The 22,876-nt window shown below is 40.6% G+C and overlaps 1 protein-coding gene across 1 annotated transcript in view; it reads right to left on the bottom strand.

Moving 5' to 3' along the window:
* The window catches only part of LOC126474722 (intermembrane lipid transfer protein VPS13B), a 205,982-nt gene that overhangs the window by 105,139 nt on the left and 77,967 nt on the right, over positions 1 to 22,876 (bottom strand). Inside the window, exons 10-12 of the mRNA XM_050102201.1 lie at positions 22,137 to 22,275; positions 5,380 to 5,497; positions 4,673 to 4,815 (exon numbers count right to left, since the gene is read on the bottom strand). Of these exons, the coding sequence (XP_049958158.1) occupies positions 4,673 to 4,815; positions 5,380 to 5,497; positions 22,137 to 22,275 (400 nt within the window). The remainder of the gene's footprint in view (positions 1 to 4,672; positions 4,816 to 5,379; positions 5,498 to 22,136; positions 22,276 to 22,876) is intronic.

Raw genomic sequence — 22,876 nt, forward strand, 5'->3', positions numbered from 1 at the left:
GTAAGTACAGAAAACAATTTTGAAGTAATATTATTCATTATTTTCAACATTGGATTAGCGGGAAAATAATTTTTTTTAAAAAAATTGCATATTTACAGTTTTTAAGAAGATGTCCAAAAACTAATATAGTTTTTACAATACAGACATTAGCTAAAAGAGAATCAATGGAGTTACTAGTCAGAGATTTGGCAATGACAATACACTATTCAAAAGTCAGTGATGAAATATGTAAGAAGGAACATGGATTTCTTCCAAACAAACTGAAACAACCACAATCCTTAAACAAAACAGGCTAAAATGCACACAAAAGTATAGAAGATACAAAGTAAAAGCAAATAATATGTCAATAACCTATACTGCCCACTCCATCTCCCACATAAAACTAACTGATTTTTAGTAGTGTTGTTTGCCACTTGTTCTCACTAAATACAATTAACAGCAAGAAGCTACTGACCATTTATTCAGAAGTTAGTTCTTTACTAGTAAGATGAAGACTGGATAATTTCATACATGATATCCTAACATCAGCACAACTTGGATGTAATTAAGCAATGTCCAACACAATTCCTTATAAATTCATTGTCCCCATAAAGTAAAGGCTGTCAGTTATTTGATAACTTGGACTCTGTTTTCCTTGCTGACAGCTATGTGTCACGTGCAATGTCTTCCTTCTGTGAAGAAGACACTGATGGTGCTTGTCTGATACATTGTTCATTTTTCTGCACTTTTGGCTGCTACAGAGGAAAAGCAAAAATTGACTGACATCCAGGCCATTTGAGAAGTTTGACGCAAAGACTTTTGTGGTCTGAAGGAGATAAATAGCTTCTCAACCACTTCTGCAGACATCATTTGTCTATTGTAAAATTCCCATTTACACACACACACACACACACACACACACACACACACACATTCGATGAGTCTGAAAATATATTGTATCCCAAAAATGTATTTTATATCAAATAATTGACAGTTTCAGCTTAGTATTTTGTGCATTATGATACTTTTGTGGTATTGATGGCATCTTAGTCTACTGCACCCGACGCACTGCTCACAGCTATGCTAGAGATGGCACTTACAAATCTTCTGCCAGAGTGCTGCTAGGCAAGTTCACTCTTCCAGCACTCGCTGTTCTCCTAGGGGGTGGTACAACGTGTAGACACCATAAGAGGATACTAGATTAACCTGACCTCATAGATTGCGACTTTAGGCTGGCACCTTCTTTTAAGCAGCCACACTCAGAGCTTTGCCCCATATTCAGCGTAGCTATAGACTTATCAACATTAGTATGGAAGACTACAATGAGAACATTACATCAATGTAGCACGATGCTACTAAACATTACTAATATTCAGAGAGTGTCAAAGTGGATCAGTATTCAAGACTATTTGTTACAATAAAGAACTTTATTCTCTTTGTATGTAACTCAGTACCACTGGAGAACCTGCAGCACTTCTGAGTTATGTACATCTCAATTATTAAGCATACATACTGTAAGTAAACTTATTAATGTGTTATCTTTTTGTACATGTCTGACTGTTTTTATTGACCATCTCCACTATCAACACATTAGACATCAACTGATAAGTCTGGTAGGTGATCATCATTCATAACTAATTTCTTAATTTTTGTGTGGAACGCACAAATATGTGAAGTGTCTTTGTGTATGCAATGGCAACTTCTAGAGAGCAATCCTTCAACTGCACATATTCAGTTTCATATCCAACAAATCAGCTCATTACTAGCAGTTATTGACAGATTGATGGATGCACACCAAACCCATCAAACAACAATGACTGAAGCACAGAATGTTATGAGGACAGGTGCTGTCCCCTCCACCCTCCCGTTCATCTGATGCCCAACAAGGGGACTGAAAAAGTGGATCAGCTGCAGCTACAGTAGCATTTTCAGGCATAAAAAATATAAGATGAATCACGGTGCTCTTTCTTTTTTCATGAGTAGTAGTGCATATTTTCTGATTGCATTGCAAGTTGTTCCCTCAATTAGAGCCCCAAAACCTATCATATGAAGACATTGATCAAGCACTAGACGATTACTTCAAAGTCGGATCCATGTAAATGCCACTTGTTTCAAATTGTTTTGTATGTGTCAAGGGCAGATTGCTGAACTCAAGGGCATGACTAGGAACTGTAAATAACTGCTCTTGCAGAGCCTCATTTCAAGATGAAATGCTTTGTGATGCCATTATTAAAAACCTTGCTGATAACAGAATACAGGTAGAGATTCTAAAGCATCAGTGCCCTGGTCTCAATAATGTTCTTAAAGTTACTAAAGTGCAGGAAGTTTATAGCTTCACTTAATTTGACTTTAATATGCCTGTTATTGCAATGCTGACTGTATACACCTTGCAGTGGACCCAGTTTTGCATGGCTCGGGAATGCTGCTGTCACAAAGAACTGCATAAACACAGTGTGATGCGCACAGCCACTTCCTTGACCAGTTCAAACCTTCTGCAGTCTTGTGTGAAATATTATGTAATGCATGACACAAACACTGCCTTCTCCACCATGTGGAATGTTGCCACTGCCATAAATGCCACTCACAGCAAGGGTGCATGCAAAAGAAATGCTAACAGACAGTCTCCGCAAGTTGACTATAGCACGCAATCTTGGGAATGAGTAATGCAGTATGAATTGCATCTTTGTTAACCGCATTCACAGAGTACATGAGAGACATCACTTTTGGATCTCCCATCAGTGTACCACTGGGCAAGCTCACTTTTCCAGCACTTGCTGTTCTCCAAGGGGTGGTGCTTAGCATACACAATGCCAGAGGACGTTAAATCAACATGACCCCACTACTGTGACTGGCCAGTGCATCCTTTTAAGCACCCACATTCAGAGCTTCATGCCAGATTCATTGCATCTATAGACTTATGTATGGAAAACTACAGAGAAGACATTACATCAATGTCTAAACATTACTGATATTCAGGGAATATTGAAGTGAATTGGAATTTGAGACTACTTTTACAATCAAGAACTTTACTCTCTTTGTACACAACTCAGCATCACAGAAGAACCAATAGCACTTCAAAGTTATGTAGGTGTCATTTATTAAATAAACTTACTACTGTGTTATCTTTTTGTAGGTGTTTGATGTCTTTATTAGCCACCTCTACTACTGTAACATCAACCTTGATACTTAAAAGGTAAGCATACTCTCATTAGTATATGCTACAAACATGCTTTTTATTGTTAGTATGAATACAGATGCCACTTTTTCGATTCAACAATCTGGAATTACATCCCAATTATTACATCCAATGTATCCAATAAGTTAAGAAACAAAGCTTGAAAACATTCACAGAAATATTTTTGTTCATACACCAACCATGTAAGGGCTAAAGTTAACAATCTGAAAAACCAAAGTAAAAATGAAAAGAATTTACTTAAGTTGATGAAATCCTGATGGTTATTAATAAAATGATCAGAAAAAATGCCATTGTTTAATTTAAACAGAAAATAAACTTTAAAAACATTTATTCAACTTTGATTCCATCTATAATGCTTTGTTTGCTTACAAAACTTCACATCTGGTAATGTTAATGGATTTAGTGTGCTGTTTTCATCCCATCTATTTCTTAAAGCTGACTGTCATAACTGAAGTTTAACAAACATTCCAAAATAACATCAAATTAGCCAATACAGCTGATTCTTTAACATACTAGGACTGAATTAAGATGGACCTTGTATCACCAGTTGGACGCAGTATTCTGCAGAAATGGCAACTGGAATTTGTAACTCCACGACTGTACATTGCACTATCCCCAGGAATTTGAGAAGGCCCCTACTTCTGGAGAGGAGATCTTTTGACTCGAAATTTCACACTTTTTCCCTCTCGTCTAGAGCATAAAATGATACAGTATCGTCTCTTTCTGACTGATGCATTTGGTTACATATATGACACACATATACGCAAAGTTATGGTATAGAAATGCTGTGTTCTTCAGAGTAAGTGACTGTAACACTGAATGTGGTCTCATCAAGCCATCACAGGTCTTGTTTGGCCACAGACAAATGGTAAACTACTGTTGTGACTAAAGTATGCAACAGAAGGATGAAGCGTCCTTGTGGAAATTTGGGCTGGTATACTGCAACCACGTCGATTTTGAGTTGGGAGCAGGTGCAGGAATCGACATGCTCCTGTGTTGGAATGGTTTCTTTCTGCAGCTCAAGAAGGGATGCACAAGACTCTATTTTGACTATATCACCACATGTGGCTCTATTGCAGAATAGCACCAAAACTGTTGTCACACCAAAGAAAATGCACAATTCTCCATCATCAGCCACACAAAACCAAACAAACTTAAGTTACATGGTGATCGCCAAAAGCCACAAAATTTCCTGTTGCACTCAGTAATGCTATATCTGCAGCTTAGTACAATCATAATCACTCATTTCTACAAATGTGTGTGAATACTGTAATGAATGAAATATCTGGCAACAGATTTCAAAAGGGGGAAAGTGACTCTTCCCACCCCCACCCCCACACCCACCCCCCTTCTCCTCCTTTCCCCACCCACTTCTCAGATTTCTATGCTGTTACCCTATCTTGACCCTTTTTTCCCCTTATTCAATGAAAAATCTCATAGTACTATTAAAATGTGATTATTTATGTGAATGTGACTGCAGTCACAAAAGACACTTACCTGGTTTCGGTACCGAGTATGGACAGTAATCATAAAGCAAAGCAGCACCCTGAACTGCTTGCAGACGATGAAAGAGTCCAGAAGATAACCGCAGTAACATAGGCCCCACAACAACACGACAAAGAGCTCGTTCTGGAAGATTACTGGTGAGCAGAACATATAACAAATTAACTTCATAATATCACATTTTACCTTTTTCCAAAATTGTAGTAACAATGTGCAAAATAAAAATACTATATTTATTTATTTATTTTAATGGAACAGTGTAAGCTCACCTACATTTAAAAAATGAGAATCTAGTTTAGGTTTTCATTTACATGCTTAACACAAAGAAACCGTTAAAATATTAGACAAATGCCATGAGTAGTACAATCGAACAACAAGCAGGAGAGGCCAATGGAAGTATTACTTTTTGGGGTGCAGGGAAAGAAACTTAGGTATGAAACATATTTTATAGTGGTCCTTACTACTGTGGATGCATCAGCAAGTTCGACGTATGTCTTAGCGCAGTCAAGTAAACAAACTTACAATATTATATCACACATATGTCATAGCGCAGTCAAGTAAACAAACTTACAATATTTTAAGACAGAGAAAAATTGTGTTTAATTACATATTTGCACATATGTAAAAACATTACTGGCATATATTATTCAATAAGAACCAATATATTTTCAAATATAATTAGTATAATTAATAGGAGGTACCTGTATTCCAAATCGCTGCCTAGTTCCGAGAGACGCTCTGAATTGAAGTCATCAGGAAGTTCTAACATGTACAAGTAATCAAACGCTAAGGCAGGAGTCTTCTCCAAAAGTAAAGCTTCTGTAAAATGAAAAGTTAACATCACATTATAAACCGATTAACACATTCTGAACATTAAAAACAGAAGTATTTAACTTTCAACAATAGGTGAGAATAATGCACCTCATGGGATGTAAAGCTGTGCCAAACAGAAGCGCAGAACAGCTATTATGGGGCAATTATGGTAGAGTGCACACAAAATACCTTAGCCCATAGCTGCAAAGTGGGCCTGTTAGGGGATTGGACAATGGCAGTGACAACCAGTAATTTGACAAGTTAACCACTTATTATTAAAAGCGCAATAGGACATAGGATTAAGCTGAAATTGTATGAGAAGCAGCAATTTATTTTGGGCTGGCCTGCACACCTTTTTTTCCTTTCAGAGAGACATCATCAGTATTGAGTTGTGAATAATGCATACAATTCCCTAGTGGCCATGCTAAAGTTAGCTTTTTTTTGCCAAACCACAGCAGAGTTTACACAACTTCACCTCACTAACATGCTAATGCAATTGCAACTGTAATAGAATCCTTGAACAGTACATTATAATACAACTGAAGACAAGTCCAGTGAATGGTATATGAAAAGCTCTGACTCACAAAAAATATGTGTAATTTCTTCACTTATACTGTTGTAAACCTACAATTACTCACATTTCGCCAGTCATCAATGGCCCTTAAAAAATTGTAATCCCATTGAAAAAATCTGTAGTTACTCAAATATTGTGTTCATAAGGAAGTCCTGCATGCTAACCACAGACAAAATACTCTCCTCTTCGTGTGCTGTCATTTGCCAAAATCTCATTTCAGTATTTCAAATTGTTTACGAGACAGAAGGGATATTATGAACAGTTCACTTTCACTATCTCATTTGCAAATGCAAAAGAAAGTGAGTTCAGGACACAACAATCTATTTTCTCAAGATGGGTGACAGATGTAGATCTCCTTCCAAGTTTAAAGAAAAATTCATTATGTTAGCTACATTTTGTATGCAGCAATGTATGACCGAACCAAATGAGGATACAATACACAATGTTTTATGGTACAACATATATTTTTATTGTGTTCCCAGTTTGCGTGAATCTGTGATGATTTCAGTCTGAGTAAATGGTTCAAATGGCTCTGAGCACTGTGGGACTTAACAGCTATGGTCATCAGTCCCCTAGAACTTAGAACTACTTAAACCTAACTAACCTAAGGACATCACACAACACCCAGTCATCACGTCAGTCTGAGTAACCCTATGGTATTCCCAGAAGTACCATGAAGCTTGTAACAGATATAACATATTCTGCCACTGCTAGTATTTCCATTCTGTAATTATTTTGGTAATGATTTACTATCCATTTAGTTCCGCTTCAACTGTGTTACAAATAACTATGATTAGTAATTTATTTTCCATTTTCTATCCATATTTGGCCACGTTTATCACAAGTTGAAACTTCCTGGCAGATTAAAACTGTGTGCTGGACCGAGACTCGAACTCGGGACCTTTGCCTTCCGCAGGCAAGTTCTCTACCGACTGAGCTACCCAAGCACGACTCACGTCCTATCCTCACAGCTCTAATTCCACCAGTACCTCGTCTCCTACCTTCCAAACCAAGGCAAAGGTCTCGAGTTCAAGTCTCGGTCTGGCACACAGTTTTAATCTGCCAGGAAGTTTCAGCACACAATCCGCTGTAGAGTGAAAATTTCATTTATCACAAGTTATTTTACAGAGCCTTAGTTACACATTTGTATTACAATGTTGTGTTCACAAATATAAAGCATAAAACTTTTATTGCAAGTGTCTTATGATGCAAACAATGCTAGTGCCACAGATGCTCCATTAACTGAAGGCAATTAGAGAGATATAAGTATTTCAATGGTAACGCAAAATCAGACCACCAAGATCTAAAATAACATTCTAAGTAGATGATAAGATTTGAATATAATTGTCAATCACAATGCAACCCTTTTATGATATGCAGTGAAGGGATTGTCAATGTGAGCTGTTGAAAATTGTTTGACAATTACTGAGTTACCGGAGGTGGCTCCACATTGACATACTTACCAAACAAATCTTTGAAATTTCATGCAAGTGGTGGCAATTTTCTCTGGGGTCTTTCAACTCAATACTGTGAAAAATGTCTGTGTTACTAAATAAATATATCAACATAAAATAGTTTAATTTACTGCAGTAGCCACCAGAAAGAGCGTGGGAGGCACACATCGGCACAGTGCGTCATGGACGGTAGTTGCCGCAAGTAGAGTTCCGTCCACCAGAGGGCACGCGAGAATTTGGCCGCGACCTCTGCCGGCAGAACAATAACAACTCAGGCAGCATGGGCCGGGCCCAGTCAGATCACATCGGGCAGGCCTAGGAGACAGTTCCTGGTCTACGCTATGTAAAGTGCGATGGAAAACGTGAACCGTGTTACTACACAATTGGCAACGAGTAGGGTCGTTCTTTCGCATGTTGCGTCGTTGTTCTGGTTTCGTGGCTGATCCACGGCATGGAGGATTTAGTTCGGGTTTTGGTTGAGCAGTAGACGGAGCTCATGGCAACCATGAAACAAGTGCTTCTGGTGTTGCTCTCCACGCAGTCTGCTCCAGCGCCGTTCCCTCTTCCCTTTCCCCCATATGACGAGACGGCGGAGGATTGGGACGCAAATGAACATCGCCTTCGGCAGCATTTCCAGGCGTTTCATGTTGCCGATGCAGAGGTATGTCGTGCTCTTTTCTTCTCTTGGATATCTCCCTCACTGTATCAAGTTTTGCGGCAGCTAGTACCATTGCAGGAACCCTCATCCTTGTCTTTTGACGCATTGTGTTCATTGCTGTCTTCATATTATCACCGCTGCATGCATGTTGTGACAGCTAGGGTCGAGTTCTATCAATGCAAGAAGCAGCCCCATCAGTCTTACCAAGCGTGGGCCGCTACCCTGCACGGTCTTAGTCGCAAGTGTCATTTTGTCACGGAGCAGTCGCGAGAGTCGTATGCCCACGTTATGGTGCGAGACGTCATTGTTCGTTCGGCCCCTGATAGGGAGGCCCGGCAACGGGCTCTGCAGTTAGAGGACCCTTCCCTTGAGGAAGCCCTGTCCATTGCTCAATCATATGAAGTCTCTCACACCACAGGTCAACAGTTGGAAGCGTGGTGCGACGTCGCGGCAGTTCAGGGCGGCGCAGCCACGTCCACTGCGTCTGGGGTGGATGACGTGCGAGCGGTACAATCCGGCCATTACGGCCGCTCCCGCACAGCACGTAAACAGAGTTTTGGCCGCCGGCCCCTGTTACCGTCCTGTGTGTCGTGCTATATCCATCACGATCGGTCAGAGTGCCCCCAGCGTTGGGCCGTTTGTCGCAAATGTAATAAAAAAGGACACATTGCTAAAGTTTGTCGCTCAGCCTCAAAATAATCGAAGGAAGCAGGTGCTTAGGATATGGACGTTGACATTGAGGAAGTTTCATCGGGCCAGGCTCCCGACGCATCGGCACACAAACTCTTTATCGAGGTGTCGGTTCGGTCGTGCCGATTACAACTGCAAGTAGATACAGGCGCGGCAGTTTCTTTGTTGAATGCACAAACTTACTCCGACCTTGGGTCGCCCCCAATGGCACCAGTTTACTGGCGTCTACGCGGTTATGGTAAACAGTTAATTCCCCTACTGGGTCAATTCACTACCGACTTGACTTACAAATCAGTCACTTGGCCTATTACTTTTATTGTTGTCAGTGATGTGAGCTCCGCTAACCTTTTTGGCTTGGATGCCTTTCAAGCTTTCAGTTTTTCTATCGCTGACACCATACAGTTGGTCTCCGAAGATGTTCCCCATCAATCATTGGAATCTTTGATCTCTGACTTTCCGGATATCTTTGAGGAGGGCCTGGGGCGTGTTTCAGACTTTGATGCTCACTTAAAGTTGAAGGCGTCGGCTCGCCCGCGTTTTCTATGCGCGAGGCAGATCCCCTTAGCTCTCCGCCCTCAGGTAAAAGAAGAGCTAGACCGGCTGACAGCCCTCGGGGTCGTTCTTCCCATTTCTTCTAGTGAGTGGGCTTTGCCCCTCGTTATTGTCAGGAAACCCTTGGGAAAATTACGTCTTTGTGGCGATTTCAAGGCCACCATTAATTCCCAATTGGTGGTGGACACCTATCCTTTGCCTTGTGCTGATGAATTGTTCTCCGCCGTGGCGGGAGGCCAATATTTTTCGAAAATCGATCTTTCGGAGGCTTATCATCAGATACCACTTGATAAGGACTCCAAACAGCTGGCGGTCATCAACACCCCGTTTGGCCTTTACCAATACCTGTGGTTGGCCTTCGGAATATCCAGTGCCCCGGCGATATTCCAGCATTATCTTGAGCATGTCACGTCGACAATCCCTCATTGTATTAATTACCTGGACGACATAATTGGCACAGGCCGCAGCATGAAGGAACACTTGAACAACCTTCGCACCCTCTTTCTCAAATTCAGGTCTGTGGGCTTGCGTTGCAACCTGCGTTAAGTCAAATTTCTTCCAACCGTCCATTGAGTATGTGGGCTACACCATCTCTCAGCATGGTGTCCAGCCGCTAGGAAGTTTGGTCCAAGGTAGCGTCGACCTTCCGCGGCCCACTTCGCTGAAGGAGTTGTAAGCTTTTTTTAGGCAAGATTGCCTATTACCACGGCTTCATTCCCAGGGCTTCCACCATAGCCCGCCCCCTGTACTGCCTTCTGCGCAAGGGTGTTCCTTTTGATTGGTCACCTGCATGCGATCGAGCTTTCACCTCATTGAAGGGCCTCCTCACATCAGTGCCTTGTTTGGTTACTTTTGACTCCCATAAGCCGTTGGTCCTGGCTACAGATGCTTCGCACTATGGGGTGGGGGTGGTCCTGGCCCATCGCAACGCGGATGGTTCCGAGCAGCCACTGGCGTTTGCGTCTAAAACTCTTAGTCCCGCGCAGGCCCATTACTCCCAGGTGGAAAAAGAGGCTTTGGCCATTGTCTACACTGTTACCAAGTTTCACCCTTTCTTGTATGGCACAAAGTTTCAGTTAATCACTGACCATAAGCCGTTAATATCGTTATTTGGCCCCGGCTTTCCGATGGACGTGGAGGTCATCGCTCCTGCACGACGCTCCACCTTCCGATGCAGTGGATCACAGTGGCTTCACCCCCTGAAGGAGGAGCAGTGCAGTAGCCACCAGAAAGATCGCAGGAGGCGCACTCAGCATGGCGCATCACGGACAGTAGTTGCCGCAAATAGAGTTCCGTCCACCAGAGGGCACGCGAGAATTTGGCCGCGACCTCTGCCGGCAGAACAATAACAACAACTCAGGCAGCACGGGCCAGGCCCAGTCAGTTCACATCGGGCAGGCCTAGGAGACAGTTCCTGGTCTACGCTATGCCAAGGCTGAGAACCACCACAGTGCAGCGGAGTCACAGGGGGGAGGGGCGGTAGCGTGCCCTGAGAAACCAACACGGGTGCCGGCAATGGGGAAGCTGGCGCCCGAGGGGTCGGAGGGTGGGTGCCCAAACGTGAACCGTGTTACTACATTTACTTACTCTTTCAGTGAGACCATGCCACTCCAAGAAAACCATGATGAGATTACCCAAACAATTGCAAAACTTCACTATACTTCACAGTTGGAATAAAGTAATCTAAAATGTACACTTGCACTGATATTCTCCATATGTAGACACATTCTGCAGTGAGGAACAATAATAAAGTAGATCCATCAAACTTCATAACATGTTTCCCTTAGTCGAAAGTGTATGTTTTTAGTAACTTGCATCACTGAATCCTGTTGTTTGCACTCATTTGGTTTGCATGAAGTTTGATATTAACAACTCCACACCTTTTGTTTTATTTATGTATTGCCTGTTCCATTGCTAACAGTGACACAGTGTTTTCTAGATGTGTAGCCTCACATTCCTCTCACTGGTGGCACAACTACTACATCACCTAAATCTAGCCATTGGTACATGCCACTGATCAGAGAAGTTTTCTTGCCATTTAGTTGGTTAGACAGCTTGCTGGACTAAAATCTATACACTCATCTGCTGCTTGATTTCTGGTGATATTTGGATTTCTGACTGGATTTAATACAATGACAACCTTTTGCTTCATTCTCATTAATTTTCTCAGTATTGCAAGCAGACGGACAGTTGCGCTGTTGACAACTCTGGTTGTCAAGCTTGCTTGTAAGTAGCACATTTGTGTTGCAATTCTTTGGCATTAATAAAGCCTGTGTACAGATCAACACCAAAGCTGAGATGGGAACTTTCCTGAATTTAGGTATCTTACGGAACAGTTGGACAGCACTATTACAATCATTAATGAGATGCTGGAAGTGCAATGACAAATACAGCAGAAACTAGCAGAGCAGCAAATTCAGTTACAATTGGTGACACTGCTGCAGCAATAATTGGCATTGCTTCAACAGCAATGTTAGCAATCACAGGGCAAGCATTTAAAATCAAGCTCAGCATTGCTCCTGCATTCCTGTCTTTCAGCGAGGAAAATAAAAAATTAGAAATCTATCACAGTTGTTTACGACTAAATTTTCTGGCATGCAATTTCACATATCAACACAGGCGATGTGCACTTCTCTTGTCCACTAGTACTAACTATTTGAGCTTCTTCATAATTTATATCCACTAGCAGACCCCAGTAGTCTGTGACCCCAGTAGTCTGTCATATTCTGCAATTTGTAATATGGTGTCTAGTAATTTTACAAAACAGACTCATATAGCAAGCACTCATTCACAGTTTTTACAATGCAGAAAGTGAGATAATCTTACAGTGTTTGGCAGCAGATCTTGAAGGTCAAAGGGGCTGTTGTTGATTTCACTGTGAAAGAGCAAATTGCAAATGAACCTAAAGCTGAACTGTTAAAAAGTGATGTTATAGTTGGTTTTGCCCCTGAACAGAAGATTTGTACGCAAGCTCTGAAACAGCCTCATATGAGGAAATTGAAACTGCAAAAGAATGTGATGTATTGCAGTAGCACAAAAAGAATAGTGCTATAGATTTCTGTTGCACATCATCATGGTATAATTTTTCTACTTAATAAGAGATAACATGTGACAATCAATCATGCCACCAATCTTCAGTGAAAACATTACCATTTTTCATTACTGCTACCCTCTGCCTATCCTCAATGCTGACAGCATCCTCAACTTTTATCACTGAAAAATCAAATCTATACAGGCATGCCTGGATTGCTTCCACAAACATATGAGATATAACTGCTCCCACCATCATGCAGAGTGCACACAGTGCTACAAGTGGAATCGCCTCACAATTGTTTGTTATGATCAGCTATTGCATTCACCAGTTGCTCCGCCACATTGTCTATGGGGTTGAACAAAAATATGTAAACACTAAAAGCATAAGACCTTACCAAGTTTAAAAAAAACTTTTGCCATTCAGAATAGCTTCCAGTCATCTTGAAATGGACAAATACAAGTCCTGTATGGTTTTCAAGGGAATCTCATACCGTTCTTTCTACAAAACAGTGGCAATATCAGGAAATTATGATAGAGGTGGGTAGCGATCACACACCCTGCTCTCCAAAGTAGACCATAGATGCTCAGTAATTTTGAGATCTGGTGATTGTGGTAGCCAGAAGAGATGCAACAATTCCTCTTCATGCTCACAAAACCAGTCCTGGACAATGCGAGCTGTGTGAACAGGGGCCCTGTTGTTTTGGAACACAGCAAAACCATTTAGAGTACAAAGACAGTACCATGGTATGCATCTGGCCAGCCAAAATGGTCACATAATCCTTGGTAGTAACACGACCTGGCCGAGTAACCATAGGACCCATGGAATACCACCAAACTCCTCCCACATCCCTTTTTTATGCTCTTGGGACAGAAACTCAGCAAAAATTTGGAAACAGTGTGAAACAAGACCCACCCAAACAAATTACTTTCTTGCACTACTCCACAGCCCAGGTATTATGGCTTCAGCACTACATTTTCCTATTATGGGCATTTCCATCACTGGTGAGTGGTTTTGGAATCCCAGCTTGCCCTGCAACTCTGTGCTTCAGAACTCGCTTCATGTTGTTTCACTCCCGAAAGGGTTGGAGAGTGTAACATTCAGTTCTGCAGTGACTTTTACAGCTGTCATCCCCTATTTTTCATCACAGTCCTCTTCAATAGCAGTCAGTTATGACCACTCAAATGCACCCTTTTGTCTGCATTGTGACTCAGCGGATGATGTTTTTTCACTTTCCTTGTATATGGTACAAATCTTCACTATGGTGCCTCTTGAAACACCGAACACTTTGGCCTCCTGGTTTTGGAGTCATCCAGCATACGAGCTCCAACAATTTGTCCATGTCTGGCTTCACTTAGATCCAACATAATGGACTCACAACTACACAGAACACTGTTCTCACCATGTCTAATACTTGTAACATACTAAGGACACTGACAAGTACTGTTCGTGGTCAAACACAACATGCACTGTTGTCTAGAATCTTTATTTATGTTCAAGCATGCACTTATCACATTGTTTCCATATTTTTGTCCAACCCCTGTGCATCATGTAAACATTATGCCCACTCTCAGCCCAGAAACAGCCATGCCAGAAAAGCTGTTGCTCACATACAATAAACATGGCACTTCTTTGTGATTTCAAATTGACACAGGCACATCAGTCTGTGAGCTAACATCACAAAGATGTTTGGGCTCAGATGCGGTTCCTCTTCGTCGAAACACCTTGGCTCAAACTCATTTAGGGGTTGAAATGCACGTGTTGCATTACACGCCCTAAATTACACACTTGTGACCCTTTGGTTAAATTGTCTGGCTGATGGCAAGTTTGCAAAATACAAAATTAATATTACGTATAATAACAGTAATAATAATATCTGGAACTAAATTAATGACCCATAAATGATATAGGCCACACAGTTGTAATTTGGTTAGAATAATGGTTATTCAGAAAGCAAACTAATAGCAAAAACGGTCGTATTTAGAATTACTATTACACTTGAGCACACATCCATTTGATACAGTTCAACCATTCACAATCTCAGTGAATTACAAGTCTAATACTTCACCTAGTTAACCACGTGAAAAGTTAAAAGTTCACACCAGGCACGCAGCTGCTCACCGCTCGGAGACTACGTCCTGCGATACCACAAAATGTGAAATTTTCCAAGGTGTTTCACTTCCTAGCTACCTAAAGACTGACCATCTGCTTTTGCTTCTCCACCAGCACTGTACCCTTTGGTGTCTCCAGCTGAATGGTCCGTTTTCACGTCTCCATCCGAACTGTCCCCTTTGGTGACTCGACCAGACCTGCCCTCTGCCCATCTCCAACCACATTTCCTGCACGTTGAACATCTTCGCTCAACTGACTATCACAGTTCCCTTTCCTGAAGCCATCCATCTGATTGGCAACAGCTTATTCTATGTTACTTTACATTTTAAGGTATTTAAATAATCAAAGCTTGATCACTTTCATGCTCTTAATAAAGTAACAATAATATCCATTACATAATAAACATTAGATTCTTTTACATAAAACCAAAACAATTTTCTTCTTAGCTTTGAATGTCACGGCCAGTAGCCTTGCATCAATGTGCATTATGATAAATAAATAAAGAACAAAAGTGACTATTATGCACTAAACTTTACAACAAATATTCTATTACCTAATGATTCAATAAGGAGTCATGCTGTCATCGTTCAATGTCTTTTGTGTGGAGGAAATGATGATCTGATACTTAACCGAAAATACTGATAATTTAAATTTATTGTATCTTTTAAACAAATAAAGTTACAGAGTTGATATTTACAATGTTTGTCATTTTAATGACGCGCTCCTATATGAAATGTTGATTGTTAAGATCGACCAAAGCATTCAGATTTTAGCATTTAGGTCTCTACTACAAAACTTGTTAATTTCACTTTAACAATAAACCCTAAACTATTATAGATGTGATCAGTATTCAAGTTTTAGTGGGATCACCATGAAAATTTATGGAGAATGGCAGATTAAAATTACTGTGGCTTGATTCCCTGCACTACTACAGAATTTAATGGTTTTCATAAATGTTTCCCTTTATGGTCGATCTTAGGTCTGCCATATTATCACCACTACGTCTCCTTGGCCACAAAAGCCTTCTACTGGGTTTTCCTATGACGTATGTTCTCGTCTGTCAAACTCGCACACTACAGTGCTTAGGCCTCAATAGGCAATAGACACCAGTGAGTTTCCCCATCTCGTGGTGAATCTGTGCCCTTTGTGGCACGCGGTCCTGGACAATAGGGTTCGTTTCACAATTCCTGTAGGCTGACTCTTTTGGCCATATATTTAAATGAGAGCACAATGTTCCTTAACTCACAAGTCTTATTCAATAATGAGAAGACACACAGTTATACGTAGTCCACTCTACTGAAACAGACACACAAAAATCTACTGAATCACAGCACATAAGATTTTTTGTTGCTAGAGCAAGTCACTGTGGCCTTGACAGTGCATACAGAAGTGTTAGCAGAATGCCCCTTGTCATCAAATCCCAATGGTGAGCAACATTTTTGAGCTAAACTCACTGGTTTTCATCCTTTGTTTTCCACATTCACAATTTAATGAACTTAAATATCAGATGCTATTCAACTTCATTATATGAACAACTTATGCAAGGAGTATACGTCCTTGTTTGAACAAACTCTCAGATATGCACTTAAGTATACTGTACACACAACCCTAAAATGATCAGCTAGATTGAAACAGGACAAACTGGTAAACAAAACCACTGCAGCTGCTAAAAATTCTTCATTTTTACTCTTTCAAAACAGCCAGACAGCTGCAGCTCAGAGGAAATTTTTCAGCTTTGTTTGTGAATTAACAGCAATTACGTTTTGAATTTGACATAGTTTTTCCTTGCTAATAGTTGCATGAAGGTTTACATATGCCACATTATGTTGACCTGTTGGAATCTGTAATGGCATAATCTATTAGACCGGATTGACTGTGACCATAATTTCAACACATTTGAATAGCTCACATGCTGTTAAACGTGATATTCACATTTTGTTACATACTTGTTCTGGAAAAGACCCCAGAAAATATCTCTGTGGCCTGAAACTGGCTGGCCGTATTTATGAAAAGTAATAAAGAAGAATTTTGACAGCCTAGATGATTTCCTTTACCCAAATTTCCTGCTTCAGTCCTTAAACAACACCTACACATACAAAAATAAAACATTCTTTTTTTACCATCAGTATCTCTTCTCTCAAGCCTACTCCATCCCATTTGGCCTCCACATGATCTTAAGAGAAAGTCTGATGGCCTCAAAAACCAAATCACCACCACTCCCACCAGTGAGCCACCATTCTGGTTGTCATCCATAAAGCAGGCATAGTTTATCACCGCTGTGTATGCTTTTATGCTACTGTTAATTTGTTAACTAGAGATTAATAACTACTGTACATAAAATATAACTTGGATCTTTCTGGGAGTGAAGTAATCAATGGATATTAGATGTCTTTGGGCCTGTACATCATGTTTCCAACTATTTACAACCTTCACTACTAAATAAGACATGCTGTGGCACAGTAATATGCATTGTGAATGAAATGTTGATCCCAGTGCCTGCCCTGCGAGAATGAGGCAGAGCCTGTTTCCCCTCACCTTTTCTTACCTGACAGCAACCCATAAGCTAGATGGTGATCTCATGTTTATATTCTCAGCAACCCACACAAAAGGGGCTATTTATATTGTGTATATAGTATCCTACTTCACAGCCTGACCTATCAAGAGGTCACCATTTTACAAAAATTGATCTGTCAGATGCCCATCTGCACCTCCATTTAGATGAAGCACAACATGAAGTCATATTTTTTTTTTCCAACTTGTATACCGTATTTACTCAAATCTAAGCCGCACTCTTTTTCCGGTTTTTGTAATCCAAAAAACCACTTGCAGCTTAGAATCGAGTGCAAAGTAAGTGGAAGTTCTGAAAAATGTTGGTAGGTGCCGCCACAACTAACTTCTGCCGTCGAATATATGTAGCGTTACACAGGCATCCTTTGCAGGCACAAAGATAAATACTGGCGCCAAAAATAAATTAAAAAAAGATGGAAGACAAGCTTTCTTTCTCCGCCCCGAGTTTCGACCACTGCATTTTCATACATGGTCCAACAGAGTAAATACAAATTCCGTATTGTTCATCTTCGAATGTAGCAGCATTCCAATGTACTACGAAAATCCGACTGGCAAGACGGTTTGGGATGTTTATCAATATGGCCAACTCTATGTTCTGAATTTTTTCCTATCTGTGAGAAGAGATGGTTCTTAATAGGAACTTTATGAATTGTGAATCACATGCAGTATTCTCTTCACCATAATAATAATACGAATATAAACATTTTGCCATGTATTCTTTCGTGTTTGCTGTTATCTCATTTAAATCCTGTCTGTCTAATAAACTACGAAACTAGAGTTAGACAACAGCAAACGCGGAAGAATATACATATCATGTCATGTTTGTATTCGTATTATTCTTATGCCTAATAGTGATACAGTCAGAAATTAAGCACGGCAATTGACTAGATTTTTAAATCTAAGATGACTCTAATTTCTGTGCAGAATGTAATGTACTGAAGAGGGGTCTGCAAAGATTTTCAAACGGAAAAAAAATTTCGCTAAACTCTCGTTCAGAACATCTTCTATCATACGCAGTCTATTATTTGGTTCTTGTTGATCATTATCAAAGAAAGCAGCAGTGTAAGTAACAACAAATAGCAGTCTCTTACCATTGTTTCGCTAATGAGACGATTCCCCTCGCTCCCTCCCTCCCTCTCTCCCTCTCTCCTCTCTCTCTCTCTCTCTCTCTCTCTCTCTCTCTCTCTCTCTCTCTCTCCACAGTACAATAATGCATTTTCGGCTTAGAGTGACGTAAACACCTATATAAAGAGAACGGCACTTATCAGATCAAAGAAAAATAAGCAATCAATTCAAACCAGATGAAGCACTTGAAAAAGGAAGGGTATCTGTATAAATACGGACGGAGCACCTGACGCATAGCAATGGCTACCTGGTAATGCTTAACTGCTAAGCTTACGACTCGAACCAAGCTACTGTAGCTGTATCGTCATTCATTCGACCTAAATTGTGTCTCATATTACAATGGGCCAACTTTGTTTCAATTTGGAGGTGCGACCAAAAACTTTTCTCTCCCCTTGAATTTCGAGTATCAAATTTCAGGCACGGCTTAGATTCGGCAAAACTTTTTTCCCTTGATTTTGAGTCACATTTTTCAGGTGTGGCTTAGATTCCAGTGCAGCTTAGATTCGAGTAAATACGGTAAGTACACTGTTCTTCCCTTTGGTATAGCTCACAACTTTACACAACGTCCTCCACGAGCAGATGATGAGTGCACATCTGTGAGCAGTGAATACTGTACCCCCTCCACCTCCATCATCGTAGGAAAGAGGCTGGGTGCCATGTGGAGACTTGCACAAATGAGTAAACCAATCCTGAGGGAAATGCCTGAAGAAATTTAGACTGTCTTTATAGTCTCTGTCGCACTGCAGAGCAGTTACTTAAAGCAGCAGATCATCATTCAGCTCCACTTCCAATCCTGAGTTATTTCCCAATTTGACTGGTGGGCAGTCAGTAAATACGAAAAATAATAAATTCTATGATAAACCTAATTTTCTACACTTTCCTCAACACTGCTAACACACACACACACACACACACACACACACACACACACACACACACACACACACAGAGATGACCACAGTCTCCGGTCTCCGGCAGCTGAAGCCATACAGTCTGGCTTCAGCTGCTATAGACTGTGGTGATGTGGTCATGAGTAGCCGATGTCACTAATGTGTTGCAACAAGACACTGGCACTGTTGTCTCCCACAAAAACAATGACAGCATTTAGCAACAAACTCTCTTTGTCTTTGAGATGCTCAACCCACAAACTGAACTTACTACACTGAAAAATTTCAAGAATCAAGTTGTTAATCGCATAATTTGTTTACTGGCTGGAGAAAGACAATCTAGGGCATGCTGTCTGTGCCCATATGGCTTGTGTCCACATTGAAGCAGCTCCTTATAGTTTTTCTCCTAAGCCCCAGCAACTACGAGATTGCACCCATGTTAAGTTTGTCAACCTCCTCCTAAGTGCCACATGGCTTATCAATATTGAGTCTTTGTTGAAGTTTCTATACTTTGTGTATGTGGTACACATTGCATCCACCTCAGTCACATCTACAATTACAGCAGTGGCAAAAATTTTCACCATTAATGGCACACAAAAAACTGTAGTATCAGGCAATGATACTTAGTTTATCTTCTCCATATCTGCAGACCTATGCTACTACAGCAGGATAGCCCCAGACACTACCTGAGTCTTTACTCCTGCTTCTGGAGTGGAGGATGAATGGATGGGACAGACCTTTAAAGTCCAAATGAAGAAAGCCTGAGTGTCATATCCACAGATGACACCATAAACACTTATTAAGGTCCAAAAGATCAACCCCATCCACAGCCACATCCCAGAAGAACTGCTCCATAGCTGGTGTAGCTGGTGGCTTCAGATGAAGCTAGACCTACTCCAGCCGTCGCTACATCTGCCATAGTCATAAGAGCATTCCCACTTCCAAACAAGCTCTTTGGTCAAGACCCACACACATGGAGACACAACGGGACACAATAGGGCATCATGGCCAACAAAATGGATGAAGGTGGGCACACAAACTGCCATAGCAACCAGCTGTAGCCACAATGGTCTGATGACTCAATATTTCCTACATTCCGCCAGCTGCACAGGTCCACAAACAATGCACCTGCCTCCTCCAGCATGAGCAGCGGCAACAGCAGATAATACGTCTAGTCACACTACAGGGTGACATGGCCCTTCATGGAGAACAAACCACTGTCTAGAGCCACAGAGAATATCACTTCAGCTCCACAGGCATAGAAATCTACATGCCACTTGCTCAGTCCAGCCTATATACATCAATTTCTCAGTGCCACCATTTAAATCAACTGACCAAGTGCCTGAGTCAGCAGTCCTGGAGCCCCAGGCAGGGATACCAACTATGACTACATGCCTTTAAGGTTGCTAGGGTGCAATCACCGCTGTGGGTGGGTTAAAATGGGGAGGAACCTAACATCTCTAGTACATGAACAAATGACATCTGTCTCAGGCTATGATGACAACCTTCTGACAGTGCCTCCAGGAAGAGCTTTGCATGTCTTTCACTGGCGCTGCAACGATTGCATCATGTGAACTGCCCAGTGACCATGAGCTGAACATAACGAGCTAACTACTGATGCACTCACTGGTTATTTGTTGTCACTGGCAGTGATAGAAAAATTAATTTGCAACACTTGTTGAATCCAATGCTGAAACAAAAATCAAGTTCTTAACACAGTTTTTAAATGTTCTTTAAGGAAAAAAGTAAAAGAATATTGCTCCCATTTAATTGTGATGCACCAGCCAAAGATTAGTGACACAGATATCAGTTATCTCAGTATAATTCACACCAAAACCCAGTTGAAATCACTAAAACTAAGCAATGTACCAGGGGCCAATGGAATCTCAGCCAAGTTGTACTTGGAAACTGCACCAGTTACAAGAAAAACAACAAAACCCACAGAGCTATCATCCAACGTCACCAACACTTGTCTCTTATAAATTCAGACATAATGACATGTCTTGAGCAAAACGGTCTTTTGCAGAGTAACCACCATGAATTTCAAAACTCATGAATCACACAAAACTCAATTACCTATCCATCCAGACGTAATATACTAAGAATCACAGGCCAAGGTACGAGTTGAATAATGTTCTTTTTATTCTTAAAAAACTTTTCATGGAGCACAATGAAATTCCTACTATATTCTAATAATTATAGCTTTTGGCCATTAAGGTCTTTGTCAACAATAGACACACACACACACACACACACACACACACACACACACACACACACAAGAACTGGAAACTGGCAGCTAGTTTACAAACCTTCATTCTCCTATTATGAATTTTCATTCTCCTACAGAGCACAAAGATAAGCTGTTACAAATTCTTGGTGCTGTGGCCCAAACAGAGACTCCCTCCCTCCCTCCCTCCCTCCCTCCCTCCGTGTGTGTGTGTGTGTGTGTGTGTGTGTGTGTGTGTGTGTAGGGGGGGGGGGGGGGGGGGGGGAAGGTTGCATGTACGGGAACAAAATTTTACAAGTTGAGCTATAATGTTTCAAATCTTGTTTATGGGCTGTTCAGTGACTTCAAAGTTGAGTGATCAGTTATCTTTACTAATGTCATTTTTTGTATTTCAGACCGAATTTTCTATTATTGTATGAAGATGAGATTAGATTAATTATGGATCACATAGAAGCACACAGACACACAGACAGTAATTCGCCCCACATCCTACCTTCATTCGGAAAGAGAAACGAGTATACCCTCTGTCTTGCATTTTCTGGTATTTTCCAGCAAAGAGAAACATATTTATAAATGTAATTAAATTATAAATAAAACTCTGCTAACAACAAAGCATACCTGAATGTCTCTGGCAGTGAGAGATAAATATGGCTTTTCAAATTATTAAAGCATGTAATTCAGATTTGTCCTCTTTGATATGATTTAACTATTAATAACCTCAAATTTTCATTACATTTTAAATTTAGTTTACATAATATATTTACCTGTGATTGTGTCAACATGAAAATCCCACAGTATATTGTAATTTCTCTTCCTTCCCTTGTTTTCAACAGAGTCAACATCAAATAGAGAATCTGCCAGATAATTTTCCTGTTTATGACCGGCAGAGAAGAATTTTGCGTCCTGAAAAATTGTATAACAATAACTATTTAATACATTTTTAATAGTTCCTGAAAAATTATTGCTTATGGACATTAAAACATAAAGAACTCTACAATGAAAATAGAGTTTACTGCACAATTCTATCATCAACAAACAAATGGAACTATGATACTTTTTACTTAGCAAAAGTTTACCACTAAAGAAAATAAGTGTCAGTGAAAGGTACAGGGGTGGAAAATACTGAAGTTGAAACACACGCTGAAATGAATCCTTAACCCAAGGAAGGTAATCCACATTATTTGATTGTATTGGCAATAACTGGTCAAAACTATTAACACCAGAATATATTAAACATTTATGGATGAAATTTATGAAAAAGCAAAACATAAACAGGCAAGATGAACGCCATTTTGGTCCACACAGTTCTGCAGCTCATGTGGTTAAAAGAAAATTACGGACAACTCAGTTACCGGTGTTCAAATATATTGGTCAATTTCCAATGAAAGCAGCACAGGACAGAAAGTTTCTCATTGGTAAGAGATCTCAAGACATGTGGCTAAATGAATTCTTTGTGTCAGGGTACTATTGGCACAAGTTTAAGTAGTATTTCTGGTACTGTGTC

This window comes from Schistocerca serialis, chromosome 4 (genome assembly GCF_023864345.2).
Source record: "Schistocerca serialis cubense isolate TAMUIC-IGC-003099 chromosome 4, iqSchSeri2.2, whole genome shotgun sequence".
NCBI lineage: Eukaryota > Metazoa > Arthropoda > Insecta > Orthoptera > Acrididae > Schistocerca > Schistocerca serialis.